At 64.2% G+C, this 26,095-nt stretch overlaps 2 protein-coding genes across 7 annotated transcripts in view; one reads left to right on the forward strand and one right to left on the reverse strand.

Moving 5' to 3' along the window:
- BOP1 (BOP1 ribosomal biogenesis factor) overlaps window positions 1-16,419 on the forward strand; it is a 95,010-nt gene extending 78,591 nt beyond the window's left edge. The window contains exons 4-17 of one of the 2 annotated variants that reach the window (XM_067560137.1): window positions 6,325-6,479; window positions 7,263-7,380; window positions 7,595-7,696; window positions 8,047-8,259; window positions 9,060-9,221; window positions 9,878-9,958; window positions 11,354-11,423; window positions 12,703-12,835; window positions 13,353-13,533; window positions 13,873-14,161; window positions 14,548-14,632; window positions 15,248-15,355; window positions 15,650-15,812; window positions 15,895-16,419. In XM_067560137.1, the coding sequence (XP_067416238.1) occupies window positions 6,325-6,479; window positions 7,263-7,380; window positions 7,595-7,696; window positions 8,047-8,259; window positions 9,060-9,221; window positions 9,878-9,958; window positions 11,354-11,423; window positions 12,703-12,835; window positions 13,353-13,533; window positions 13,873-14,161; window positions 14,548-14,632; window positions 15,248-15,355; window positions 15,650-15,803 (1,851 nt within the window). In that variant the 3' untranslated portion in view covers window positions 15,804-15,812; window positions 15,895-16,419. Of the gene's footprint in view, window positions 1-6,324; window positions 6,480-7,262; window positions 7,381-7,594; window positions 7,697-8,046; window positions 8,260-9,059; window positions 9,222-9,877; window positions 9,959-11,353; window positions 11,424-12,702; window positions 12,836-13,352; window positions 13,534-13,872; window positions 14,162-14,547; window positions 14,633-15,247; window positions 15,356-15,649 lie in introns of both variants that reach the window. The other variant, XM_067560136.1, reaches the window with a different exon arrangement.
- A 3,197-nt stretch (window positions 16,420-19,616) lies between these two features.
- Window positions 19,617-26,095, reverse strand: part of MROH1 (maestro heat like repeat family member 1) — a 101,802-nt gene continuing 95,323 nt past the window's right edge. For all 5 annotated transcript variants that reach the window (XM_067560124.1, XM_067560120.1, XM_067560123.1 and 2 more), the window contains 2 exons: window positions 25,269-25,334; window positions 19,617-20,591 (listed from right to left, as the gene is read on the reverse strand). In XM_067560124.1, the coding sequence (XP_067416225.1) occupies window positions 20,506-20,591; window positions 25,269-25,334 (152 nt within the window). In that variant the 3' untranslated portion in view covers window positions 19,617-20,505. The remainder of the gene's footprint in view (window positions 20,592-25,268; window positions 25,335-26,095) is intronic.

The raw sequence follows: 26,095 nt of genomic DNA on the forward strand, positions 1-26,095 counted from the left end.
GCTGCAGTCTGATCAGTAACGCGGTAACCCCCAAGAGCCTTTTCTCCCGCCAGGCAGGAGTGAGGAGCACTAGCCTCAGGGGTTGCAGTGCCTCCCTGGGGGGCAGGGCGCGTGTGAGATGGTCATTACTCCAGCCAGCACCCCCTCCTGGTGCACAGCTGCCAGTCCTGTCTAACCCCTTCTTGCCCTGACTTTCAGCTTCATTTTGAAGGGAGGGCCAGCTCTTCCCTCTGCCTGAGTCCTGTTTTCCTCTCGTCTGTCTGGCCCCTGCAGACCCACAGCCCTGTGTGCCAGCGCCGTGCCAGGCCTGTGAGCTGCCTGTGACTCGGGGATGGTGGGGATGGCCGAGAGCGCTTGCCCCGTCCCCTCTCTCCTCCACGTGGACCGGATATTTTCAAGAAGACGCTGGGAAAAGAAGCTTTCCTGCGAAGCTTCCCAGCTGCCAGGAATGTGCGTCTAGGAATGCCGGGGCCCATCCAAGAACAACTTCCAGACGTGAGGCTGAGTGACGGCAGCCTCACACAGAGGCTGCAGGCTGCTCGCTCGCTCCGAGAAGCTGAGCTCACTGGAGGTGATGTGTTAACTACACAGGAGGCGGCCGACGCCATCTGAGAGCGGGTGGGAGGGAGCGAGCCAGCGCTAGCTACTGCTGGCTGCCGGGGCCGCCTCGGTGGAGGAACGTGTTCGGGTCCCAGCACCGCCCGGGACAGAGCCACTCGGATCTTGCTGACTGGAGCTTAGAGCAGTTAGTGACACGCAGCGGGGGGTGGGTCCCGGCTTGGCTGCACCCCCAATGTGTCTGTCTCTGCCTCTAGGCCATGCGCCATCTTAGTCTGACCCAGCTCCACGTGGCTCGAGATGGAGTGCGGCATGCCGGGACCTTTCCAGCCACAGGCTTTGCCTCCTTGGCAGGCTGCATTCAGGAGCTTGGGGGCCAGGCTGCAGCCCCTCCAGTCATTACCATCTCCGCTTCCAACGTACACCCAGTCCCGTCTCCTCTGATCCCAGGGGCAAGGATTCTCCCATTGTCTCTTGCTCGCTCTGAGTCTGGCCCTTCCGTTCTGTGCAGCGTACAGATTGCCTACAGCTCTGCGGGAGGGGAAGGGGAAGTGGTCCTAGAACGGGCCAGCATGAAGCAGAGGGGAACAGACTGGGCTGTGAGCTAGAACGGCTGCAGGTCAGGAAGGAAAAGCACTGGGGCTGGTCTGTGACCCTCACACTCGTCTGTCATGCCACAAGAACACTGGGAACCTGGGGCTTGGTGTGAGGGGAGGATCTCAAGATACACAGATTTCCACGTCCGAAGAGTGTATTATGATTTAGTCTGGCCTGCTGGCCAGGGAATTCCACCAGTGTCTCCTACATCCAGCCCCATCGTGCTTGGTTGACTAGAACAGATCTTCTAGGAAGTGACACCCTGTCTGGATTTACAAACTCCCGGCAATGGAGACTCCTCCATGCCCCTAGGTGAGTTGTTCCCATGGTTAGTGACCCTCACTGTTAAAAATCTGCATCTCACTTCCTGTCTGAGTTTGTCTAGCTTCGACTTCCAGCCGCTGGATTTTCTGCCAGACTAACGAGCCACCTGCTCTCAGAAATCTCTTCCCCATGTCGGTACTTGTAGACCATGATCAAGTCATCTCTAAACCCTCCCTTGGATAAGCGAAACAGAGCGAGCTCTGTACGTCTCAGTGTAACAGGGAGTAAAGCAGGTGAGATCATGGTCCCTGCTTGCTGTGTCTCCGTTCGCCAGCGTCCAGACACTTAATGCCTCTCAGCTCCATCGCGCCCTCCCAGCTCTTCAGTTTCGCTCTTTGCTGAGGCCACCTTGGGTCCTTTTGGGTCCTTCCTGCCTTGCTGAGGCAGACACGCAGCGCTGTCCAGTGAGCTCTCAGCCCGCGTCTCCACCCCTGATTTCTGCTGCCTGTGATCGGATGGGCTCCTGGATTCCCGCCTCTCTCCCCTGTGTCTCTTGACCTGCAGGGAGTAGCTGGCTTTGCCACTTGCGCCTCACGGTGCCGTGTGCTGGCACCTGTTACCTTGCCCTTCGGGAGGACTATAGTTCAAATCAGCCTGAGCTAGGCACTCTCCCTCCGCCTGCCCAGCTGCACCCCCAGCCCTGCGAGCCAAGACCATGGTCAGCCATCGACGGGGTATGTCACCACCGCGTCTGCGGCTCAGCTTCTCCTTCCAACGCTCTCCGCATTCGAGCCCTAATGTGCTTTGGAGCAGCTGTTTCCAGAGGAACATTGCATGGCCGTGCTGCCCTGCTTGGAGGTTTCCTCTGACTCAGGGCACACCGTGAGATCTCCTCCCCTGGGCAGATATCCACGGCTGGGCCGGACCCCAGGGTCACCTCGGTCTCTGCCTCTCCAGGCAGTCCTGCCTTGGCTCCCCTTCCTTTGGATCTGGCCTTGGAGTCTGGGGTCTGAGGACCTTTCCCATGAGCTGCTGTGTTGTTAGTGCAGGGCCCTCTCCTCTGGGACTCCCCACCACCAGAGGCCGGGGGAGCCCCCCGTCCCCCGTCGCTGTCTGCAAACAACACAGCAAGGCCAGGCCTCTGAAGAGGCCAGTGTGGGCCGGGGAGATGGCATGCTGGAGCTGCAGAGCTTGGCCAGCCTGTCTCCTCTCCCCCACTGCAGCCCCAGCCCAGGGGATCCCCAGAGCGACGGGGGGGGGGCGCGTAACACCCATTGTTTCTGCTCCAGTCTAAGCAGTTGTTCCTTTCTGTGTGCGCAGCGGGCAGCTCCTGTGGCCCAGCTGCCGTTCATGAGTGGGAAATTCCTGGCCGAGCCCCAGTGGGCCCGGAGCATGTCCGGCGCTGACGTGTGCTCGGCGCATGAAGGATGTGGCCCCAGGGGCTGCTGCTCTCCCTCCGCAGGGCTCTGGGCCTCTTTCCTTGGGAGGCTCTGCTGTGCTCCAAGTGTTTATGGGGACCAGATGGTGCAGCAGGTGAGCGTGACCCTGACTGCAGAGCGCGGGGCGCGGGTCACATTCACGCCTCCCTCCCCGGGTGTGTGTGACAGGGAGGGGCGGTGCAGCTGGCGGAGTGTTGCACAGCTGGCCGAGCCACGGACTCTGCTCCTCTGCCTTCAGAGACCAGCCCGTTGACACCCACGGGCCCCCTCCCCGCGGGCAGCCTGTGCCCGGCACCACCTGCGGGGCCTGGCTGTTAAACACCCTTGTTTCGCTTCCTCCCCGGGAAGCCGCTAACTGGGAACCGGCTCTGCACAGCTGGAGAGGAGGCCCAGTGCAGGGACACAGTGAGCGGGCTGGGAGGCAGGTCACAGCCATCGTCCTGTTGAATAAAATGGGGTGCTGGCCTGCCCTGGGCTCCCCCCAATGACGGCACTGCTGCCTTCTCCTTTATCAAGTCACAGCCGGGCCCCAGCATGCAATGCTCCCTCGACCTAGCCGCTCAGCTCATTGCACGGTGGGACCTGGCGTCTGCGGCACCGCCTGCTCTGTTAAGTGGGAGCCAGCTGCAGGCTGCGTTGGGCCCACGTGCTGCACGCGGGTCACTGAGCACATGTGCGCTGCATATCTGGTCGCGGCTGGGAGGCGGTGGCTGTCAGCGTTCTCCTGGTGTTAATTGTGTGGGTACAGAGGACGGCCAGACGGGCTCAGAGCCAAGGTCCATCTGGCCCAGGGTCCGGTCTCTGACGGGCCAGCTCCAGGTTCTGCAGAGGAAGGTGTGAGAGCCCTGCCGGAGCAGATGGGGGATACTCTGCCCTCCTCCCTTTCCTCCCTCCCCCCCAGGATCAGCCGGGGCTCTTAGCAGTTGAGATTGGCTGACGCCCTGAAGCAGAGGTTTAACATCCCTGCCAGTGCGGACGCTGGCGCTAGCTAGGACACCTCTGGGAACTCTGGTTAGCCACAGAAATGGCCAGTTCCATTTTCAGTCATGCTAAATTCTTGGCCACAACAACTTCTGTGGCAGCGGGTGCCCCCGTCTAGCTGCACACAGCGTGAAAGCGTTTCCTGGTGTCGAACATCCTGTTCCTGCAATAAGAGACGGGGAATGGATGGCCCTGACCTGCCTTCTCTAGACCAGTCAGGGTGTAATTGGCTTACGGCTCCTTTGAGGTAACAACTCCAGCCCTCAGTCTCTGGCCACAGGTTTCCAGGCCCTTGATCCCTCTCGCCGCTCTTCTCTGAACCCCATTCGGTCTCCAGGAGCGCCAGCTGAGCTCAGGGCCGTGCTGGGCCGGGTGCTGCACACGTGTAGTGGGAGATCAGCCTTGCAGCGCTCACGGACAGACAAGATGAAGGATTGTTAACCCCACTGCACAGAGGGGGAGCAGAGGCCTGGGGAGACCGGCCCAGGGTCACACAGGGCGTCTGTGGCAAAGCTGGGAACTGACCCCAGAGCCTGAGTCCCCGGCTGGTATGTTAGCCCCATGGCCATCCTCCCTCTGCGTGCGTGGGCTGCTAAGCCTGCCTTCTGCTCCGTGCGCCTCTGGTCTGCGGCAGGCCCACGCTGGGGTGGCTGTCTAGTGAAAGGCAGGCCCCTCTTGTCCGTCTCTCGGTGGCTTGGGTGCTGCACTTTGACCTTCAGCCCTTCCCCTCCAGGAGTGAGCAGCAGCATCCAGGCCGGGGCTAGCTGGTCTCCGAGCTGCCCTGTGTTCCCCAGCGTGGCACAGGGCGATGCCTTGCCTTGCCACGGGAGGCGGTGATCAGTCTCCGCTGCTGGCACAGCCCTGGGGCAGGCAGGCACCTTCCTTTGGCTCTGGCCAGCTCTGAGCGGCGCCATGGGCCCCGGGGGGACAGCGTCAGTCTGTGAGGCCCAGGGGAGCCGGGAGGAAATGCGAGCGCCCATCCCTGCTCATGGCACTGCAGCCTGCTGTCTGAAACCCATGGGCTGCATTCCTTCCCGAGGCCGCGGTGCCAGTGAGCAGCCTGAATTCACCCGTGCACGAGGGCTGGGGCCGCAGCCTGCACTTGGAAAGCCGGCCAGGGAATTCAACTGCAGCACAGCCAGGCGTGTGTCTGTCTGCGTGCGCGCGCGTGTGTGTAATCCAGCAGCACCGCCGTGGTCTGACTGTCTGGGCATGTGTCTGTCTGCATGTGCGCAGGCGCCGGGGGAGCGGGCCTGGCAGCTGAGGACTGGAAAATGTGAGGCAGGCTCCTGTCTGAGGGACAGCTGCTGCAGTGTGCTGCAGTGTTTGTTTTAACCAGCCGGGGCAGGGCCGATCGCAAACTCCCTGTGCAGCGCGGTGAGGAGCGCCACGCCCGGCGTGGAGGGTGGCTCCGCTGCGGCCCAGCCGTGGCTCCAGTGTTGAACCCATTAAAGGCCTTTTCCTGGTTTGGTAAATCAGCCCTGCCAGGTGCTTACCTTGATGTTGGAGGGCTGCAAGGGGGGCTGTGGGGGGCAGGAGTGGGCGTATGGCCCCAGGGATCCTTTGTTCCCTTTAAATCCCGAGTGAACCGGGGTTGCTCTGCGCTGCTAATGAGCCAGCCCAGCCTGCCAGAGCCCTGGAGCTGGAGCTGCCCAGCCGCTGCACAGGTCCTTTGTCTTGCTCCTGGCTTTGCAGCTGGCAGCTTTGGGGGTTTGCTGCACGCCCTGCAGAGAGGGTGCCATTGCCCTGGTTTACGTCTATGGAGAGTGGCAGCCCTCTCTGCGGAGCTTAGAGACCCTTCTCCATGCCCCTTCCCCTGCAGGGCAGGGCGGCTGAGTGAAAGCGGAGCCAGAGGGCATGGCATGCCAGCTGCAGGAGCGATGGTGCCCTGGGCAGTGTGCAGCTGAGCAGTTGAGGGGTGAGGCCTTTCCTAGGGGACTCTTCCCCTTGTGCCCTTGTGTTGGCTGCAGAGGTTTCTGCCATGGATGGTGCTGACGCTGCATCTTGACTGACCCATAAATGTGCACCAGGGCACCCAGACTTTGCCCAGGTGAAGGCCAGCATTCCCTGGGCTGAAGAATGCAGTGACGGTCTCTGCAGAGATCACGGGTCCCAGCATGCGTCGCGCCATGGTGACCTGGGTTTGTCTCCAGGCAAGCCCAGCAAAGGGTCTCGGACCAGGCAGAGCACGGCAGAGGGCTGCCCTCAGCCAGCCTGCGGGGTGGAAGTGGGGAGCGAGGGCCCCCCGCTGTGGGGGCAGGAGCTGGGGAGGGCAGCCTCATGCAGCTGTGCTCTGGTGCAGCAAGCGTGGGTCTGAGGTCGAGGAGGCTGGGTGGGGCTCCAGGCCAGCGCAGCCCAGCTTTGCCCGACCCACAAGGCCCTTCTCACTGCCTCACTGCCCCACTCTGCTGCTGGTTTGGAGGAGGGCAGAGGTCTGGCTGCTAGAGGTGACTGTCTGTCTGTCTGTCTGTCTGTCCCACTGCAGGATATCCGGAACACGGTGGGCAACATCCCCATGGAGTGGTACCAGGACTACCCGCACATCGGCTACGACCTGGCGGGCAAGAAGATCTACAAGCCGATCCGCACCAAGGACGAGCTGGACAAGTTCCTGGACAAGATGGAGAACGCTGACTACTGGTGAGCGGCTCGGGGGCTGGGGTCCCACCAGGAACGCCCCGGGTCCCAGGCCAGGGGCACGACCCCCAGCACCCCAGAGGGGGGTCGCCCTCCCAGGCAGATAGGAGGGGCTGGGCGCAGGCCCTTCTCCAAAGCCTGGGCCCGTCCCAGCACTGCATCCTTGGGCCTGCTGTCTGAAGCCTGCTGCCCTCTGGGCTGCACAGGAGTTCACCACCTGCTGCTGCTTCCCCGTCCGCAGCCCCCTGGGTTCTCGCCCTCCCCACAGGCAGAGGGTGTGGGAAGAGCAGCGGTGGGAGCAGAACCCCAGGTGCTCTCTGCCCACAGAGCAGAATCACATGCGCCCGTGCTGGCCGGGGGCTGTGTGCCTGGACGCTCTGGGGTGACTTTCCCGCAGCTCTCTCCCCTGCCTGCGGGCAGGTGGCGCAGCACAGCCTGGAGAATGAGCTCCCTCCCCAGGCAGCCCGTCCTGCAGCCTGCGCCCTGCACTGGGGGGAGCCATCGCCCACCTGGGGCCAACCCCCTCCCACTCGCTGCCAGCCGGTGCCGGGCAGCTCTGCAGCCTCACTTCCTGCCCCTGCCCTGCAGGGGCCGGCTTCAGGCGAGGGGCCGGCTGGAGCCCCCGGACACGCACGCTTGTCCCTGGGAAGGGGGCTCGTCTCCCGCCGGCCAGCACTGAGAGCGGCTTTGGAGCTGAGAGTGGAGCCTGGCTGGTGCCGGGGCCTCTCGGGGATAGCCAGAGGCGGCAGCCGGCCCTCGGCTCACTCATCTGTGTCCTCTCCTCAGGCGGACAGTGCAGGACAAGCAGACGGGGGCGGACGTGAGGCTGACGGACGAGCAGGTGGAGCTGGTGCATCGTCTGCAGAAAGGGCAGTTCGGGGACCTGCACTTCAACCCCTATGAGGTAGGGACCCTGCCGCTGCCCCAGGTTCCCTCTCCTCCCCACACGGCCGCCACCTCCTTGGCTGGGCCCGTGCCGGGCTCCCTCGCAGAGCGTGGCCCTCGTCTGGGGCTGGGCTGGGAGCCCAGTGGGCCGAGGGAAGGAGTGGAGCTGTGTCTGAAGCCCTGCTCGGAGGGCCGGGGCAGCCAGCGTGACCTCTTGTTCTCCCTCACCCCAGCCAGCCGTTGACTTCTTCAGCAGCGAGGTGAGGATCCACCCAGTGACAAACCGCCCGGCCGACAAGCGGAGCTTCATCCCCTCCCTCCGCGAGAAGGAGAAGGTAAGAGCCTGCTGGCGTCGGTCCCGGCTCCCCTCTGCCATCGCCTGTCGGGGACTGACCCGACCGGATCTGGGCCGCCCTGCATCTCAGCCCCCCCTTGGACAACGAGATCCCATGGCAAGGGCTGGAGCTGGCCAGAGCTGACCGGGTGGGAATCCTTCCTGGGAACCAGCCCGATCTGCAGCTCCCATCACCCAGCTCTATTGGTGCCCCCAATCCTGACCCGCAGCCCTGGGCTCCATCCCGCACACGCGGTGCCCCTCCCTCTGAGCCATGGGTCTGTCTCTGCGCTCCGTCCATCTCCCTCAATCCCGGGGCTGACCCGTTTGTGGATCCCCCCGGCTCTGCAGGTCTCCAAGCTGGTCCATGCCATCAAGATGGGCTGGATCAAGGCTCGCAAGCCCAAGGAGGATACACCCACCTACTATGACCTCTGGGCCCAGGAGGACCCCAACTCCATCCTGGGGCGCCACAAAATGCACGTGCCGGCCCCAAAGCTGCGACTGCCGGGCCACGAGGAGTCGTACAACCCCCCACCCGAGTACCTGCTCAGTGAGGAGGAGGTGAGGGGCAGGGAGAGGGGTGTGCTGCGGGGGCGCTGTGTGGGGCTCTGGGGGGCTGACGGGCGAGGCGGCTGACAAGGAGCCGGGGTTATCACGGAGCCCACCCTGAATGTGGGATGCTGCTGTGAAAAAGGTTAATACCCCTCTGGAGTGCCCTGCCCGGGGTGTCCGGGTGCAAGACACACATGGTCGTTGTCCCGCTCTGCCCAGCTGGCGCATCATGTCCACTTCCCGGCGCCTCACCTCCGGGGAGCTGTGGACAAGTTGGAGAGGCCAGAGGAGAAGAACAAAACCGATGACAGGTTGAGAGGGGACAGGTAAAAATCTGGGCATGTCTAGTCTGGAGTAAAGAAGCCCGAGGGGGAGCTGAGAACAGCCTTCAGATATATCGGGGGCTGCTGTAAGGCGGACGGGGTCGATGGTTCTCCGCATCCACGGGAGGCAGGGCAGGAGGTAATGGGCGTAATCTGCAGCAAGGAAGATCCAGGTGGGATGTTGGGAAAAACTTGCACCTCTTAGGATGGTGGAGCGCTGGGCCAGGCTTCCCAGGGGGCTGTGGGGTCCCCATCACTGGTGGTTTTTAAGAACAGGCTGGACAAACCCCTGGCAGGGCTGGTCTAGGGTTACTTGGTCCTGCCTCAGCCCGAGGGGCCGGACTGGATGGCCTCTTGAGGTCCCTTCCAGCCCCGCATTCCTGTGACTGTCTGCCTTGTAAGGGGGGGTTGCCATGGGCTTGGTTCTCAGACCCAGACGCTCACTCTCCAGGCAGGCCCTGCTGACGTTTGCCCTTTGCCCTGCAGAAGCTGGCCTGGGAGCAGCAGGAGGTGGCGGAGAGGAAGCTGAACTTCCTGCCCCAGCAGTACCGGTGCCTGCGTGCGGTGCCAGCCTACGCCCGCTTCATCCACGAGCGCTTTGAGCGCTGCCTCGACCTCTACCTCTGCCCGCGCCAGAGGAAGATGAGGGTGAGCGGGGGCCGCCGGCACGGGAGCTCAGAGGCAGGGGCAGGAAACCCGCCTCCTACGCCAGCCTCCGTGTGTGTGCTGTGGTGCCAGGACAGGGGAGGCAGTGACTCCTGGGGGCTGGCTTGGAGCAGCAGCAGTGGGGCCAGCTGAAGGCAGCCTCCCCACCCCACACACACACGGCTGCCAGCCCACTGAGCTCTGCAGCCGGGCCTGTGGTTGCTGCCGCTGGATGGAGAGCTGAGGGTGGGGTTCTGGGTGCTGCGGGGCAGGACGGGGCTGCGGGGTCCTGATCTCACAGCCCAGCATGTGGATCATCCCCCCGGCTGGTGGGTTCCGGCAGGAGGGGCAGGGGCAGGGGAAGGGTCTCTCCAGTCTCCAGGAGAGGAGTCTAGGAGCAGTGCCTTGAAATCACCTAGGCGTGAAGCTGGCTGCCCCGGGCTGTGCCCCGAGTCCTGGGGCTGTCCTGGCAGCCAGTTCCAGGCTTCGGGGGTCTCCCTTTGTCCCGCTCTCTGCAGCGGAAGGGGTGTGAGCTGCACAGGGCTGTCACCCTGGGCCGTTGTGGCGCCCATGCTGATGGGTGGGTATGCCTCCTGGCGGGCGACCATGGGGGTGCAGACAGTGCCCCCTGTGCTCACGCGGGCTTGGTTCTCTTGCAGGTGAACGTGGACCCAGAAGACCTGATTCCAAAGCTGCCAAAGCCGCGGGACCTGCAGCCGTTCCCCACCACACAGGCCCTGGTAGTGCCATGCAGCCCTCTGCCATGTTCAGGGCGGCCATGAGTGGGGTGGGGAGGGGAGCACATATGGAGAACGGTGACCGGGGTGGGGCTGGGATTGAAGGAGGTCGTGGGGCATTAGTTTGGCAGCTCAGAAAGTTGCAGTGAGAACTGATGGGTGCCTCCTTCCCCATCCCAGAGTACAGGGCTTACAGTGGCACATAGAGACCAGATCAGCTGTGGAACTCCCTGCTGCAGGAGACCCGTCACTGGGTGCATAGGAAAGAATAGCATTCACTCCTGACACTGGAAGCTGTGATGGCCAGACATGAACTGGCCCCTTTTGGAAAGGGATAGGTAGTAAAACAGGAAGTACTGCAATGTCACTATAGAAATCTGAGCAGTCTCCCCAGCTCCAAAACCATCTATTAGAATTGAAAAAGTTCAGAGATGAGCAGTCTGGAACAGGTCTGAGGAGAGATTAGAAAGAGACTGGGACTGTTCAGCCTGGAAAAGAGACAGCCAAGAGGGGTAAGATAGAGGTCTAAAATCATGACGGGGGTGGAGAAAGTGAATAGGAAAGTGTTATTCACTTCTTCTCATAACACAAGAACTAGGGGTCACCAAATGAAAATAATAGGCAGCAGGTTTAAGACATAAGGAAGTATTTCAACGCACAGTCAACTTGTGGAACTGCTTGCCAGGGGATGTTGTGAAGGCCAAAACTATAACTGGGTTCAAAAAAGAAGTAGATAACTTCCTGGAGGATAGGTCCGACGATGGCTATTAGCCAAGGTGTTCAGGGATGCAACCTCATGCTCTGGGTGTCCTTAAACCTACGATTGCCAGATGCTAGGACTGGCTGAGGGGATGGCTCACTCGATAATCGCCCTGGTCTGTTCATTCTCTCTGAAGCGCCTGGCCCTGGCCACTGTCTGCAGACAGGACACTGGGCAGGCTGGGCCGTGGGCCTGACCCAGCCTGGCCGTTCCTAGGCTGTTATGGTTCCTGGGACCCGCCCTGCCCTGATGGCCAGTGTGGCCTGGGGCATCTTCCTCTGAGCAGCAGCAGTGACGTGTTGGGGTCAGGACCCAGCCACCAGGCTGACAAGGCGTGGGTGGCTAACCCTGTACCAGGAATGGCCTGGAGCTGGCCCCCGCTGGGGAGGTCGTGTGCGGGGGCCGTTACTGCAGCTTCACGGCGGGCGGTGTGTTCAGAGCCTGTTAGCCAGGGGAGAAGGGAACCTGCTGTGGGGGCAATGCCAGGCCTCCTCCCTCCTAATAACCCACCTGACCCCGTGCTGGCGGCGGCTGCGGCAGGGCTGGGCGTGCAGGGGTTCCCGGGCAGGGCGAGCCGAGCGCCAGCGAGTGGCATTGGCAGCCCCCTGCCGCCTCACCCGCCTCATTGTCTCCCTCAGGTCTACCGCGGGCACACCAGCCTGGTGCGCTGCCTCAGCGTCTCCCCCGGCGGGCAGTGGCTGGCGTCAGGTAAGCTCTGCGCCCAGGGGGTGCGCGGCCGGCCCAGACACAGGCAGAGCTCCGGGGGTGGGGAGGGGTGCCCCCCAGCAGCCTGGGCTTCCCCACGCGTCTGAGTCACACTGTGCCTGGCCGAGCTCCCAAAGCAGCCGCTCCCTGCCCGCCCGGCTCTCCCGTGGCGCCGCGACGGGGCGGGATGGGGCTGGCTGCTGAGAAGGGGATGCCGAAGGAATGAGAGGCCTGGGGCTGGCCCGGCTCGCCGTTGCAGGGCCTAGTTAGCTACCAGGGCAGCAGGAGCCGTGTGAACGCCCTGGGTCCGGCGGATTCGATCCCAGGCCTTGCTGCTCTGGCTGGCCCAGTCATTCGCTTCCCGAGCGCTGACGACTCCCAGATTCCCAGCGCCAGGCGGGGGCCGAGCCGCCGGGTGCCAGCCGAGCGGGACGGCCGTCCCTTCCCAGGCATACGCTCGTGGCAAGCCCTGCTGCCTGCAGACCGCTGGGTGGGGTTTTCCAGCCACTCCCGGCACCCCTCCCGCAGGCCGCCTCCTCCGGCGCTCGGCAGTGGAGAAAGTGAGCCCGGGAGCGGGCGGGCGGGCGGCCGGAAGGGGCTGGCGGGCCGGAGATTGAGAGCAGATGGCAGGTTGCAGCCGGCGCGGCACACGTGCGCTCTGGAGTGCTGGAGTTTCCAGGCTGGCGGCTCCCTCCGCTCCGGCAGGAGTTGCACAACCCTGAATTCCTGGCCACGAGCGGGGAAAGTGGCTGAGCTCAGGCGTTAAAAATAGCCGGGCAAGTGAGCCTGGGCGGGGCCTGCTCCTCTCCCTTCGCACCCGGCCCCCGCGTCTCTGCAAGGGCCCGGGAGCAAAGCAGCCCTCACTGCTGAGAGGGGCTCGGCCCACGAGGGGATGGGGGCGGGGGACCAGCCAGTGTGGTGCAGGGGCCCGGTGCTGCGGGGAGGGGAGCTCTCCCGGCTCAGAGCTGACCCAGCTCCCCTTCCCGGAGCCAGGTGCTGCCCTCGTCTGGAGCGTACGGAGAGTAGAGCTGGTGCTAAGCATCCCTGGCCCCTGGGGTCGCTGGGAGCTCCCACGTAGTTCCTTGCCCCTGTTCCCCCCCATGGGCAGAGACATTCCTGGCGCCCCTGCTGAGCCCTGCCCAGCGACAGCTGCCGGCACCAGTGGGGCGCGGGCGCTGAGCTCTCCCGCTGCCTGCCTTGGCCAGGGCGGCTCAGCCCTGCTGGGCGCGGGATGGGGCCCGGCCCAGCCTGTCCGGGGACCCAACACTGGCCTGTCCTGCAGGCTCCGATGACGGCACGGTGCGGTTCTGGGAGGTGAGCACCGCCCGCTGCATGAAAACCATCCCGGTGGAGGGTGTGGTGAAGAGCGTCGCCTGGAACCCCAACCCCACCGTCTGCCTGGTGGCCGTGGCTGTGTGAGTGAGCTGGGCCCCTCCCCAGCCCTGGGACACCCCCCATCTCATCTCATCTCATCTCCGTCTGACCCCCCAGCCCTGGGACTTTCCCCCGCCCCATCTCCATGTGTCCCCTCCTGGCCCCATCTCATCTCTGTGTCACCTGCCCCAGCCCTGGGACCCCCACCCCATCTCCGTGTGACCCCCCTGCCCTGGGACCCACCCCATCTCCGTGTGTCCCCTCCCCAGCCCTAGGATCCCCCTGTCCCATCTCATCTGTGTCACCTGCCCCAGCCCTGGGATCCCCCCCACACACCATCTCATCTATCTATATGCCCCCCCAGACACCACTTGCCCCCTGACCCTGCCATCTGCCCGGCAGGGGCTGCCCTGGCCTCCAGTTGTGGCTGGGTTTCAGAGCTCTGGGGGCAGAGGTAGGATGCTGGCAGTCCCCCGTCCCCAGCAGGCGGCGGCTGGGGCTCACTTCCCTAGGCCGGGGCAGCCCCGTGGCCGGTACTGACCACAGCGCCCCGCACAGGGAGCAGTCTGTCCTGCTGGTGAACCCCGGCCTCGGGGACAAGCTGCTTTCCGGGACCACAGACCAGCTGCTCGACTCCTACCTGCAGCCGGAGGAGGAGCGGCTGCAGCCTGTCACGTGGGTCACGGCGGCCGGCGCGGAGCACAGCAGAGGTGTCCGGCTGATCATCCAGCACGGGAAGGTATGGGGGGCTGGGGTGGGATGGAGTGACTCTTCTCAGCACCCGGTGCTTCTCGGGAGGGGGAGACACATCCCTGGGGCTGGGGCTGAGCCCGTCACCCGCCCCCCGGCCTGCTGACGTTCTGCCCCGTGTTCCCCCACCAGCGGCCACGTTCCCTGGGGGTCCAAGCGCCCGTGCCCCGAGCCCTCCAGGGACTGTTCCAAGCAGACACTCTGCCCCACGCCCCTCCCTGCCGCCACGGGGCTGAGCTGGCCTGGGGCAGGCCCCATCTCTCCCTCGACTGCGCGGCTCCCCGGGGCCCTGGGCAGCAGCTGACGGTCTCCCCGTGCCGCTCCGCAGCCGGTGAAGCAGGTGACCTGGCATGCCAAAGGCGACTACTGGGCCAGCGTCCTGCCCGACAACGGCAACATGCAGGTGCTGATCCACCAGACCAGCAAGCGCTGGAGCCAGAACCCCTTCCGCCGGAGCAAGGGGCAGGTGCAGTGCGTCCTCTTCCACCCCGTCCGGCCCTTCTTCTTCGTGGCCACCCAGCGCTACGTGCGCGTCTACAACCTCCTGAAGCAGGAGCTCACCAAGAAGCTGCTGACCAACTGCAAGTGGGTGTCCAGCATGGCCGTGCACCCCGCCGGTACGTGGGCCCCCCCCAGGCCAGTCCGTGCTCTCCGCCCCTGCCTGTCCACCACGCCCGGCCCGGCCCCCGGAGATGTGGGGCGTGCAGCAGAAGACGGCGCCCATCCGCCAGGCCAACGGGAGCCCCCGTGCCCAGCCGCAGCCAGGCTGCTGAGGGGGGGTCTGGGGCGCCTGTAGGACACGGGGGCGGCCGGTGGATCCTGGTCCCTCAGTCTGCAGTCGGTCCGGGGGAGGTGGGGGGGATGTCGTCGTGGGGCGTTCCATCCCCGAGCATCCCAGTGCTGAGGGGGGCGACGCTGCTGTGAGGGATCCTGGTGTTGGGGCGTGGATGTGGAGCCCCGGTGACCCCCCCCCACTTCCCTTCCCTTCCCTTCCCTCTCGCAGGAGACAACCTGATCTGCGGTAGCTACGACAGCAAGCTGGCCTGGTTCGACATGGACCTGTCGACCAAGCCCTACCGGGTGCTGAGGTGAGCGCGCCAGAAGCTGGGCTCAGAGCTCCCCCCGCCCCCAGTGCAGCTCCGCTCCGCCATGTCGGGCGAGCCCACGCTGGGGATGGAGCTTTCCCAGCTGCCCAGCCTCTGGGTCCTGCCCTGGGCATCCTGCCCTCCCCCCCTTGGCCTCTGCGCCCTCTCCTTTGGGTGCTGGGGCCCTGCCCAGCTGTGCATGCTCAGGGCTCTGCCATCACCCCGCTGGGATGGGGGCCAGAGCTGAGTGCAGGGTGCTGGGGGTCTCCCCAGAGCGCTATAGGGACGGGCTGCCTCTCCATGCATCCGGACACAGCCCCCCTCATCCTGGCTCCCTGCCGCTTGCCATCATGCTGCTCCGCCTGGTGCCAGATTCGCTGGGGCCCAGCTGGCCCTCGCCCCCCGTGGGGAGCCCTGGGGCAGTTCTTAGGTTCCCCTGCCCCAGCCTCGCGCTGAGTGGCAACGTCAGAGACACGGTCTCACCTCCTCGGTGCCCAGGCCGCTGTCCGCCTGGCGCTGCCTGTGGCCACATGCTGCTGGTGCTGGGGGAGGCCTCCTGTGGGCAGGGTGGCCCCAGCGGAACCTGGCACTGACCGGGACCGGGCTGGTCTCTTGCAGGCATCACAAGAAGGCGCTGAGGGCCGTGGCCTTCCACCGGCATTACCCGCTCTTTGCCTCGGCCTCGGACGACGGGAGCGTCATCGTCTGCCACGGCACAGTCTACAAGTACGTGGGGCTGCCAGGGCGCGGCCAGCAGCGTGGAGGGTGGGTGGGACGGGCTCCGCGGCGTGGCCACCAGGACACGGGTACCAGCGGGGGACAGGTCAGACTGCCAGCACTGCTGCAGCTCCAGCCTCCCCGCAGAGAGGATGCGGGCCCTGGGCCATGAAGGGGCTCCGGTCCCTCAACTAGCCCCGCCCCACTGGGGCACCCCACGGCCCTAGGCAGGATCGGCGGGGCGGGCCCAGGCACAGGGCGCCTTCACAGCCTTCCTCTGACCCTGCTCGCCTTGTCTCGCAGCGACCTGCTCCAGAACCCCCTGATCGTGCCCGTCAAGGTGCTGAAGGGCCACGCGCCGACCCGGGACCTGGGCGTGCTCGAGGTTCTCTTCCATCCCACCCAGCCCTGGCTCTTCTCCTCGGGCGCTGACGCCACCATCCGCCTCTTCACGTAACCCGGGCGTGGCCCAGGACGGGCCAGCAGCCACGGTTGGGAGCAGAGCTTGTCTGTGCTGGGGCCCCTGGTGCCCATCCCCGCCCGGCACGGGCAGGGCTGGGACTGGGCTGGGGCCTCTCATTAAACTCCTGTGCACACAAGCGGGGCTGTGCTACTTTGTCCTGTGTGGGTGGGGCAAGGACACACACCCACCCACCTCCGGGCCAGCTCCAGCTGTCTCCTGCTGCTGGTCATCCCTGAGCCCCGCATGGCCATGGGCCGCCCCAGAGCGGCTTTGTGCTCCCCCGGGGGCTGGCAGCAGCACAGGTGGGGGTGCGGCGCTGCATGGCACTTCTGCCAAGGGCGGCAGGGCCTCAGCTCACGTTGCGGTGTAGGACCGGCCCCGGGCAGCCCCATACCTCACCCCCACAGGTGGGCAGCCCTCCAGCACTGGGCTAGTCAGGCCCTGGGCAGGGGAGGAGCCGCCCCCCCCCCTTGCTGCCCTGAGCATTGGCAGCATAGGGTGCAGTGCCGGGTTGGCTGGTGAGGGACACATGCACTTGAGTCCCCTGTGCTGTGGGGCGCAGCAGCGCGGGCGTGGGGCTGGCTGTTCTCTGCCTACCCCAGGTGGGAGGAGGGTAAGTGGGTGCTCCATTTGTTTTTCCCAGGCACCGCCGGGCTGTGGAGTTCTGGGCGGCTCGGGGCCCATGGGGCTGGAGCACAGCATTGGCCTGGCCACGCTGCTGCATTCACGAGGTTGTGGGGGGGGGGCAGCCGATGCCCCTGGCTGAGATTTGCTGTGCCCCCTGCCCACAGCAGGCCTGGGCTGGCAGGCTCAGCCCCCTCAGGACCCAGATGTGGAGCGAGAGGTTTGCTGGGTGCAGGGGCTTCACTGGGGCTCTGGCTGCAGGGGCATGAAATGGGGGGGTCCAGGTGAGGGGGGTTGGGGCTCAGCAGGGGAATGGGGAGTGGTGGTGGGGGGGGCCTCCTGAATGGGAGCCCCAGCAGCTGCCCACCACGTCCCAGTCTCCTGCAGCTCCCCCTGCATCCTCCCCCCCAGCTCTATCCTCTCAGAAAGTGGGGGGGGAGCCTATGGCATGCCACCCCCACCCCTCACACACCCACCCAGTGGCTGGGAGCCATTTCCCCTCCCCTGAAAACGTGGTGAACCCGGCCCTGCCGCGGCAGCAGTTGCACCTTGGGGCCAAGCAGCCCTGGGTGGCTGCGGCTCAGGGGTGAGCGGTGGCTCCCTGCGGCCACTCTAAGGCCCTGGGCATGGTGGGGGCAAAGCTCAGTCAGTCTCGGGCTGGACCTGCTTGCTCCAGCCCCAGGTACCGTTGGGCACAAGGTCGTTCAGCCCGGCACCAGCCGCCCTCTGTAGTGCAGAGCGAGCGCGTCACGGCCTTCAGTGGCCTACAGCGCACACCCAGCTCCCCCTGCCCAGCCCCACACACAGGCTCTGCGTGCCCCCCCCCCCCCCAAGTCACTCCAGCAGCCCATGTTCAGCCTGCCCCTTGCCTTAGCTTCCGTCTTCCCCCAGCTGCCCCCACGTACGGGCACATGACAACAGGCCAAGGCCTGGGGCTGCTTCTCTCCACCCCGCAGCACTTGCAGGGTGTGTGGACAGGGCCTGTGCCAGCATATTTCAAAGAGCCCCCTCCCCCCCCAATTGAGGGGGGTGTGTGGTACCAGTCCCACCCACACGGGTAGCAGCTGAGAGGCAGGATGGTCCCGCACCCCCTGGCTTGGGCCAGCCCCGCTGGTGCATGTCACTGGCACCAGGCACGGGCAGGGCTGCTCGCTAACTGCGGCTCCGGGCGGCTGCAGTTGTTCACTCGCCTGGGACAATGAGAGGCCGGCCAGGTGCACCACGCCCACCACCCCCAGGCCGTGTTTCCAGCAATCCTCCAGGCCAGGTCCTCCATTCACCTGCCCGGGCCTGCTTCCCTCAGCAGCTAAGGCCTAAGCGCTCATTGCCCCGGGGCAGCGCCCGACAGAGAGGACAGCGCCAGCTCCCGCGTGGCAGCAGACACAGCTCACCAACCCCCAGCATCCTTGGCCCTGACGTGACAAGGGCGCTGGAAGCATCCGCCCGCCAGGCCTGCATCCTGGAGCTGGTGGGGCCGGGCAGCAGCAGACCACCAAGCCCCCTTCCCATAGCCAGCTCCAAGTGGGGCTGGGCTGTCTCCCTGCCACGAGCAGGGGTTGGAGAGAGGGCAGGAGTCGGGCAGCTGCTCCAGCCTCCGCCTGCCCCAGGGGCATGAGAAGCACCAGGAAATGCCTCCCACCACCCGAAGCCAGACAAGGGCCATAAAACGCCCAACACTTGGGCAGGAACGTTAACAAGTGGAAAAAGCTGGATTCTTCCCTGTGGCGGCTTGGCAGGGCCCGGTGCCAGTCCCCCCCCCCCCCCCCCCCCAAGCAATGTGAGGAATTCCTGTTTGGCAGGCAGCAGCAGCCAGCCGGGGCGAGATGGGGGTGGTTGTGGAGCAGGTCGAGGCGGCAGGAGCGCGTGGCCGGGATGGAAAAAGCGAGTCAGGCGGGGTATGTGCGAGCACCACAGCCAGCACGCGAACTCCAGCCCTCCTCCCACCGCACCAGGGGCCTGCACGCCAGCCTGGCCTCACCTCAGCCCGCCCGTAAAGCAGGCGCTGGCTGACCAACGCACAGCTCCTGGCTGGCCTCTGAGCTGCTGCCTGCTGTTCACTGCAGCAGGACGTTCACTCTGAAGCCTACTGGCCCCTTAGAGCCTCAGCCTGGCTCCTCAGTTCACTGCTGCTGCCACAGGACGCGAGGTGGTGGGCTTACTGCAGGGGCCTCCAGTATGTCTGTTAGAGCCACGCAGGCGCCCAGCACCGAGCTACAGCCCGTTCCCAGCCCCATACAGCCCCTCTCCGGCCAGACCCAGCCAGGGCAACTGTGTGTGTGTGGAGGGGAGGGGGTAAGCATCAGTGGCAGACACACATGAGGGGCCTGCAGGTGCCAAAGGTAGTGGAGGGAGGGGAGGGGTAGGGCTACTTTCCACCCTCCCAACCCTCAGCCCAGCTGGCACTGGAGGGCCAGGTTCCTGTGGGAGCCACAGGAGCAGGCCCCAGCTCAGCGGCTGTCTCACTACCAGGCAGTGAACGGCTTCCCACCCTGGCAGATCTCACCCATGTGAGTAATGAGCAGCTGGCTCCAGGGGGAGCAGATGGGCTATGCTCCCTTCCAGCTGATAGGCCTGAGCCACCCCGGCCGAATCTTGTGAAGTTCTTCGCCTCCGCTGTGCCCTATGGCCGAGAGTTCCCCCTGCTACTGTCACGCACTGCGAAGGACTGGTTCGGAGTCCTTGCTATTAACACTGGCCAGAAACCAGCCCAGCAAACTCCTGGGAGTTTTTCTAGCCCTGGCATGCTGCAGCCTCCCCTGGGCTGGAGGAGCAGGTCTGCACACAGGAGCCAGGCCTGCCCCGATCCTTGCGTTACTGGGCTGCAGCTGCCATTGAGCAGCAGGCCCGCCTTGGCGCAGGTGCAGCACAGGGGGTGTGTCACCCTTGAGCTGCACTTGCCCACACCATCCTCCTGCAGGTGGCTGGCTCTGACAGCCCAGCCTGAGCCCTCCCACGGCCGTGCTCGTGCGAGGAGGCGGCCAGACGAGCTGGGCATGCACCCGCAGCTTAGGTGCAGCATCCCCACCAGCCCAGCCCCTTTCTCCACCCCTGGAAGGAGTTGATTGGGGGGTGACTTGCTGCCCTGAGGCTCACCCCATCCCCCGTGCTCCCCTCTGGGGGAAGTCCCCCCCCAGGGGCCAGGCGGCCCCGTACAGCACACAGAGACCAGGCAGCACACCCACGGAGAGGCAAACAGCTTTATTTAAAAATCAGTCCAGTCTGGTTTATATACACCTTCCCTGTGAGGAGGGGACAGCTCCATCAGCCAGCAGAGCTGCCGGGCCCCGGCCAGCGCCACAGGCTGGCCCCTGCCGGGAGTGGGGCAGGGGCTCCGCGGGCAGCACCCGGGCCGCAGCAGAGACGCTGAGACCAGTGGGGGCAGGAAGGTGCACGTGCGGCAGCCATGGCCCCATCCCGGCCCACACCATCAATGGAGGGAGGGGGGGGAAGAGAAGCCAGCCAGCTCCTTGCAGAGACCCCCAGCTGGGCAGAGCAGAGGGCTCACCCCATCTAGCCCCCAGCCCCCCCAGAGCTGCAGGCCTGGGGCTGGGGAAGGGGCCGTGCGAAGCAGTGACAGTTACGGTGTAAAGCCGCCCAACCCTGGACTGTGCAGACACCAGTGACCTCAGCACCACCTCGTGCCAGGGCCGTGACCCACGAGGGCCAGAGGTGCCGCAATTGGCAGGGCCAGGCCCTCGGAGTCAGGCCCACCCAGCACCCCAGCCTGCATCCAGCACTTCCCGCTCATGCTGGCCAGTCCGGCAGCTGGGAGTGAGTGAACCAAGGGCTCAGCGCGGGCACAGCGCAGGTTCAGCCAGCAGTCCCAGCGGAGCTGGGCAGGGCCGAGTCCTTGCCCAGTGGAGAGGAGAGAAGCAGCAGGCGGCCCCTGCTCCAGGCAGCAGGCGTGACGGTGGGTGTAGCCCTGCTGCTCTAGAGAGGGGAACGGGGAGGCCCTGGCTCCAGAGCGCAGGAAGACGTGGCAGGGCCCCTGGTTCACCGGGGTCCAGGGCAGCTTGCCAGCTCCGCGTGAGGAACCTACAGAGCCCAAGCGCCCGCAGGGCCCCTCTGCCGCTTACACCATCCGGACCAGGCGCCCCAGAGTCTCGGCCACCTTCACGCGGACGACAGGAGCAGGGTCCCTGAGCAGCACGTTGAGAGCTGGAACGAGAGAGCAGGAGTAGGGCAGCGCGGCCGCGCTGAGCTGGCAGCCACAAGCCCGGGGCCGGGGCGGGTGGAACCCGTCTCATTCCGCTGTGGCTGGAGCTGGGACACTCCTGCCTCCACCCGGCCAAGCAGTGCCCCCCGCGCAGCCCCTTCCCCAGGCGCAGAGGACCAGCCCTGCCCTGCCCTGCCCTGCCCAGATCAGCGTCCCCCTCACCTCGGGCACAGCCAGGCACCCAGCTTCCCAGGCAGCAGGAGAGACCCGGACCTGCCGCTCCCCTTCTGCAGGGCCCTGCCTTCCTCTTCCACAGCACACTCAAGCCTTTGGTGTCTCACCTTCTGCCCCGGCTACTGCTTCCTTCCAGGCCAGGGGGTCATGCTCCTCCCCAGCAAGAGCTGCCACGGCCCCTCAACACTGCACGGAGAGGAACCACCCAGCCCAGCCCTTGCCCAAGCCCGCTGGAGTGCAGCCGCCAAGGCCAGCAATGGGGCAGCAGGACCAGCCGACGCACCAGCTCCTCCTGGAGCCTCCACACACCTCAACACCCTGCCCACCCCTGGGGGCAGCAGCCCCCACTGCCTGTGACAGGAGACAGGCAGGGCTGTAGGAACCTGCCCCCCATCACTGCAGTATCAGCCTCTCACCACCTCATTTCTCCTCAGCCCCCACAGGGCAACTCGCCCCCGCATGCAGACTGGGAACTGAGGCTGCTCCCTTCATGGCGCCCCCACCTCCCAGCACGTTCCCCACAGACTCTCCACCCCTGGCCCTGTGCGCGGAGCTGGGGCCTGGGGGAAGAGACCCCGGCAGGCACTCGACATTCCAGCCCCTGGCCGCTGAGCCAGCTCCCCGAGAGCCAAGGGCAGTTGCTCACAGAGCGAAGGAGGCGATTTATTCCACGCGCTGCGGGGGAGGAAGCGGGGCGGCTCGCTGATCCAGATCAGGACAGCCCCATAGTGTTGACAGGGCCTGATTTCCCTAATGCTCAGCTCGGCTGCTCCTGGAAGAGCAGGAAGCGTTTGGACTGCGCAGATCCCGCGAGCTTCCCCCTGCAGCACTCGCCTGAAGCCGCGAGCAGCTCTGGGTGAGCCGAGCCCCGCTGAAGGAAGCCTTCTGCCCACCCAGCATCCCCTAGCCAGCCTCCATCCCTGCTTGCACCGCCGGGCGTCCGTGCCAGCCAGAGCAGCCAGGAGCATGGGCTGGGAAGAATTAACGGGGTGCACAATGGCCTGGGAAGCTGCATGCCAGCTGCTAGGGCAGGCTGACGACGTGACCCCGCCAACGCTCACAGCGTCCAGCCCTTAGCTACCAGCAAAGATCTAACACTTGGCCCCGCGCCCACACTCAGCCAGGTCGTTTTCCTAGCAGCGAAGATACAACAACATTTTTCCAGTAGCTTGTTTAGGAATCAGAGCCCCCCAGTCCCTCAAGATCCCCTCCGCCATTAGCATGGCTGAAGGTCCCTGATTTATGTGCCGACCGGCTTCCTGTTCCAGCTGTCCTCGTGATTCGCCTGGGTCCAGCGCCGGCTGCCCCAGGGGGTGAGCTGTAAATCAGAGCCCAAAGCCTGCGCTGGACCCCAGTCAGCTAATCCACTCAATACGGGAAGCTGGAGCAACCCGACCCAAGGCCGCTAACTCCAGCGATTACTCACCGACAGACGGATTCTCTTTCACTTGTTTCAAAGACAGGCCTCTTTCTTCTGGAAGGGCCCAGGGAGCCAACGGAAAGATAGTTTTTCCTTTTTTAGTGTTTTTTAAGCTCTCTTGGAACACTCTGAAAGTTTCCATGCATTACTATATAGCATGAGGTCACTGGTGACAAGGAAAAAATCCCTGAAATCCAGGAAAATTACTTAACTCGGCTCCAAAATGCCACCAGCTCCACTTGGACTTTTTATGAGTCCGTTCTAACGAGCTGTGCCTGGGCCTTTCCCCAGCGAGCTCGTTACGCGCAGACGCTGCAATTCCCTACCTCACAGCGCTGCCCGTGCCCCCGGACGCCGCCGTGCCACGGACCAGAGCTGGAATTTCAGCCCCCGGCCCGCGTGGCTGGCGCCGGCGCCACGGGAGCTCTGTGCTCGGACGGGCTCCTCCGGGACCCGGCATCTGCAGCAGCCTGACTGCCTGCAAGGTCCTGGGGCCCTCTTCAGGCTGGCTCACAGTCCTGGCACGGGGGGAGCCTAGGTTGATGGCGTCCCCCCAGGCGGCGCTGGGCTCGCAGTAAAATCGGAGCACGTGGTTGGGCTGGTCTCATCGGGCTGGGCTGCCCTCGCTCTGGGAAGTCCCCCTCACCAGCCAAGCAAAGCTGGGAGCGGCTCCACCTCGGCCCCTGTCTCCTCGGGGCCAACGGGCGTGTCTGCCGCTGGCCAGCCTCTCCCGTGGCACCTAGCCACCCGCTCAAGCACAGCGTGGCTAAAAGGGAGCTCAGTCCCCTCTCTCCAGGCCAGCACTGCCAGCCTGGCCATCGTCTTCGACTGAGCCCTTTGCAGGTCCTTCCATCCGCACTATAGCCCGTCCTCGGGCGTGTCTGGGCTCATCTGGTCACATCTCCATTACCACTATGCCCTGCTCTCCCCCTTCTCCTGCCATATTCCCTCCGACGCTGGTGCGGAGATCACACACCTCGCCGGTCACTTGGCCCGGGTCTCCCTCTGCCTCCTGCGCTGGCTCCCCTGCTCTGTCACAAACAAAAGCTACTTGTCTTCACGTTCCAGGCCTTTCACCAGCTATTCCCCGCAGCCTAGCACCTCCTTCATTAGCCAGCCGCCTCTCGGCCCAGGACGCCAGCCTCCACTGCCACTTGTAAGCATTCAAACAAATGCCTGCAGGCCTCCTCCGCCGCCGCCCCTCAGGCCTGGGAGCAGCTCCCCAGAAACACCCACAAAAGCACCTTGTTACCCGCCATCAAACGCTCCTTACTATGAAGCCAACAAAATCCTCAACAATAGGAGGTGGGCCATGGGAGGGCCGAGGCGCTGCCTGCCGGGCGGACCAGGCCTGTCTCAGCTCTCCCTTGGTCTCTCCTGTCTGTCTGGTACTTTGAAAAACAAGCCATTCCCTGCCCCATACCGCTTCCAATCTGTGGGCGTACAGCGCCTAGCACAGTAGGCTTCCATGGTTAACGAACAAGCTGCAGCCCCGCTAATTCCGAGCCGTGTCAGTCAGATGCCAGTGATCAGTGCAGTCAGTGACTGACTGTCCAGACGGCATTATTTACAGGTCGCCCGCTGCACACAACAGCTTCCACCCTGCCAGGCTGCACGGCCCTAGCAACGGCCTGTAGGGAACCTCAGCCTCAGGCCTGGTGACCTGGCAGTGTCTCTCCTGGATCCCTGAAACATCAGAGAGCCCCGCACAGGCCACTGTTCAGCCAGGCTAGGGTTTAACAGGTGTGGGCCGCGCTAACATAGCCCCACTGGCCCCGAACTCAGAACAGAGCATGACAGCAGCAGCATGAACCCTGGTGACAGCCCCAGGGCAGCCTTACAATCACAGGAGGGCTGGAAGGGACCTCGGGGGTCACCAGGTCCAACCCCCTGCTCAATGCAGGACCAACCTCAGCTAAACCATCCCAGCCAGGGCTGTGTCAAACCGAGCCTTACAAACCTCTAAAGATGGAGATTCCACCACCTCCCTAGGTAACCCATCCCAGTGCTTCACCACCCTCCTAGGGAAAACTGTTTCCTAATGTCCAACCTAGACCTCCCCCACTGCAACTTGAGACCGTTGCTCCTTGTTCTGTCATCTGCCACCACTGAGAACAGCCTAGCCCCATCCTCCCTGGAACCCCCTTTCAGGTAGTTGAAGGCTGCTATCAAATCCCCCCTCATTCTTCTCTTCTGCAGACTAAACAAGTCCAGTTCCCTCAGCCTCTCCTCATAAGTCCTGTGCTCCAGCCCCCTCATCATTTTTGTTGCCCTCCGCTGGACTCTCTCCAACTTGTTCACATCCTTCCTGTGGGGGGGGCCCAAAACTGGACACAATACTCCAGATGTGGCCTCACCAGTGCCGAATAGAGGGGAATGATCACTTCCCTCCATCTGCTGGCAATGCTCCTACTAACGCAGCCTTCTTGGCCCTTCTCCACGCCCCTGGCCATTGGTTCTGCTGTTGTTCAGGAGAACAACTTTGAACTCTGAAGTCCGGGTGGGCCAGTGGCCTCGACTCAGACAGCCCAATGCCCAGCCTGACGGCAGCCAGCCCCAAGTGGGCACTTACAGCCCTGGGGAAGCCTCTGGCTGGCTGTGCCCCGGCCCAGGGGTTTATAGCCCTGTACAAGAGATGGAGGCTCAGCGGTGGCGAGAGGCGGACTGGCCTGCAATGACCTGGAAGGGGAAGCTGCCCCAGCCCCGGCGTGGTGCGCTGACCCCCTCGCTGCCCGGTGCGTGACCTCACTGGTAACTCAGCTGCAAACCCTGGGGCCTTCCAATCAACGCAGCAAGACTCACTTCCAGCTCTGGCTTCCCGCACGGCCACCCCGCTCCCAGGTCAGGCACAAGCTCCCGGTGCCCTGCGCTACCAGCCAACCTGAGCCCCGCACACACAGGTCCCAGCCCTGGCCCAGCACTCACCCCCAGGGCTGGCCAGTCCCTAGCACACACGCTCACCACACAGCCACAGCTCCCAGCCCTGCCCTCACAGTGCAGCACCGAGGGACATGCTCGTACTCACAGGAAATGAGCTGGTCCAGGTCCACGTGCTTACAGTGCTCTTGGTCCACGTGCAGAACGAGGAAACCTGGAGCCAGAAGAGACGCAAAATGAAGGCAGAGTTTGCAGCACAGGGCTTTTAGGCCTGGTTTAACCTGGGCAGGTCAGAGCAGAATTCAGGCATCCTGCGAAGCAGCAGCACATCAGTGTGGAGGCCCCAGAGCGCCACCTCTTCCAGCAGCATCCCTGTGGCGCATCCACAGCACAGACATGGGGAGCAGGCAGAGGGGAGAATGCCAGGGAATTGGAGAGATTGCAAGGGCAGAAGGGATCACGGATCATCCAGTCCGGCCTCCTGCAGAGCACAGACCAGAGACCTGCACTGAAATAATTCCTAGAACAGATTTTTTTAAATCCAACCTTGACCTGACACTTGCCAGGGATGGAGACTCCACAGCGACCTGCAGGAAGTTGCTCCAATGGTTCATTACTCGGTTAAACATTTACACCTTATTTCCCGTCTGAATTTGTCTAGCTCCAGCTCCCAGCCATGGATCGTGTTAGACTCTCTCGGCTGGACTCTCCCCCACGCAGAGATTTACAGACTGATCCAAGTCGCCCCTTAGACTCCCAGAGCTGGATCTGTTTAGCTATCACCATAGGGCAGGTTTTCCAGTCCTTTAATCGTTCTCATGGCTCTTCTCGGAGCCCTCCCCAAGTTATCAACATCCTGCACTGCGCTAGTGTCTTCCAATTGTTATGCAATACCAAGTCAACCCCTTACAGCAGCTGAAGTGCATTACACACATCACAAGTCTGGCTGATAATCTCATCCAGAGAGAAAAGAGT

This window comes from Emydura macquarii, unplaced genomic scaffold (genome assembly GCF_026122565.2).
Source record: "Emydura macquarii macquarii isolate MOO-44397 ecotype Brisbane River unplaced genomic scaffold, CSIRO-AGI_Emac_v2 contig_2246, whole genome shotgun sequence".
Taxonomy (NCBI): domain Eukaryota; kingdom Metazoa; phylum Chordata; order Testudines; family Chelidae; genus Emydura; species Emydura macquarii.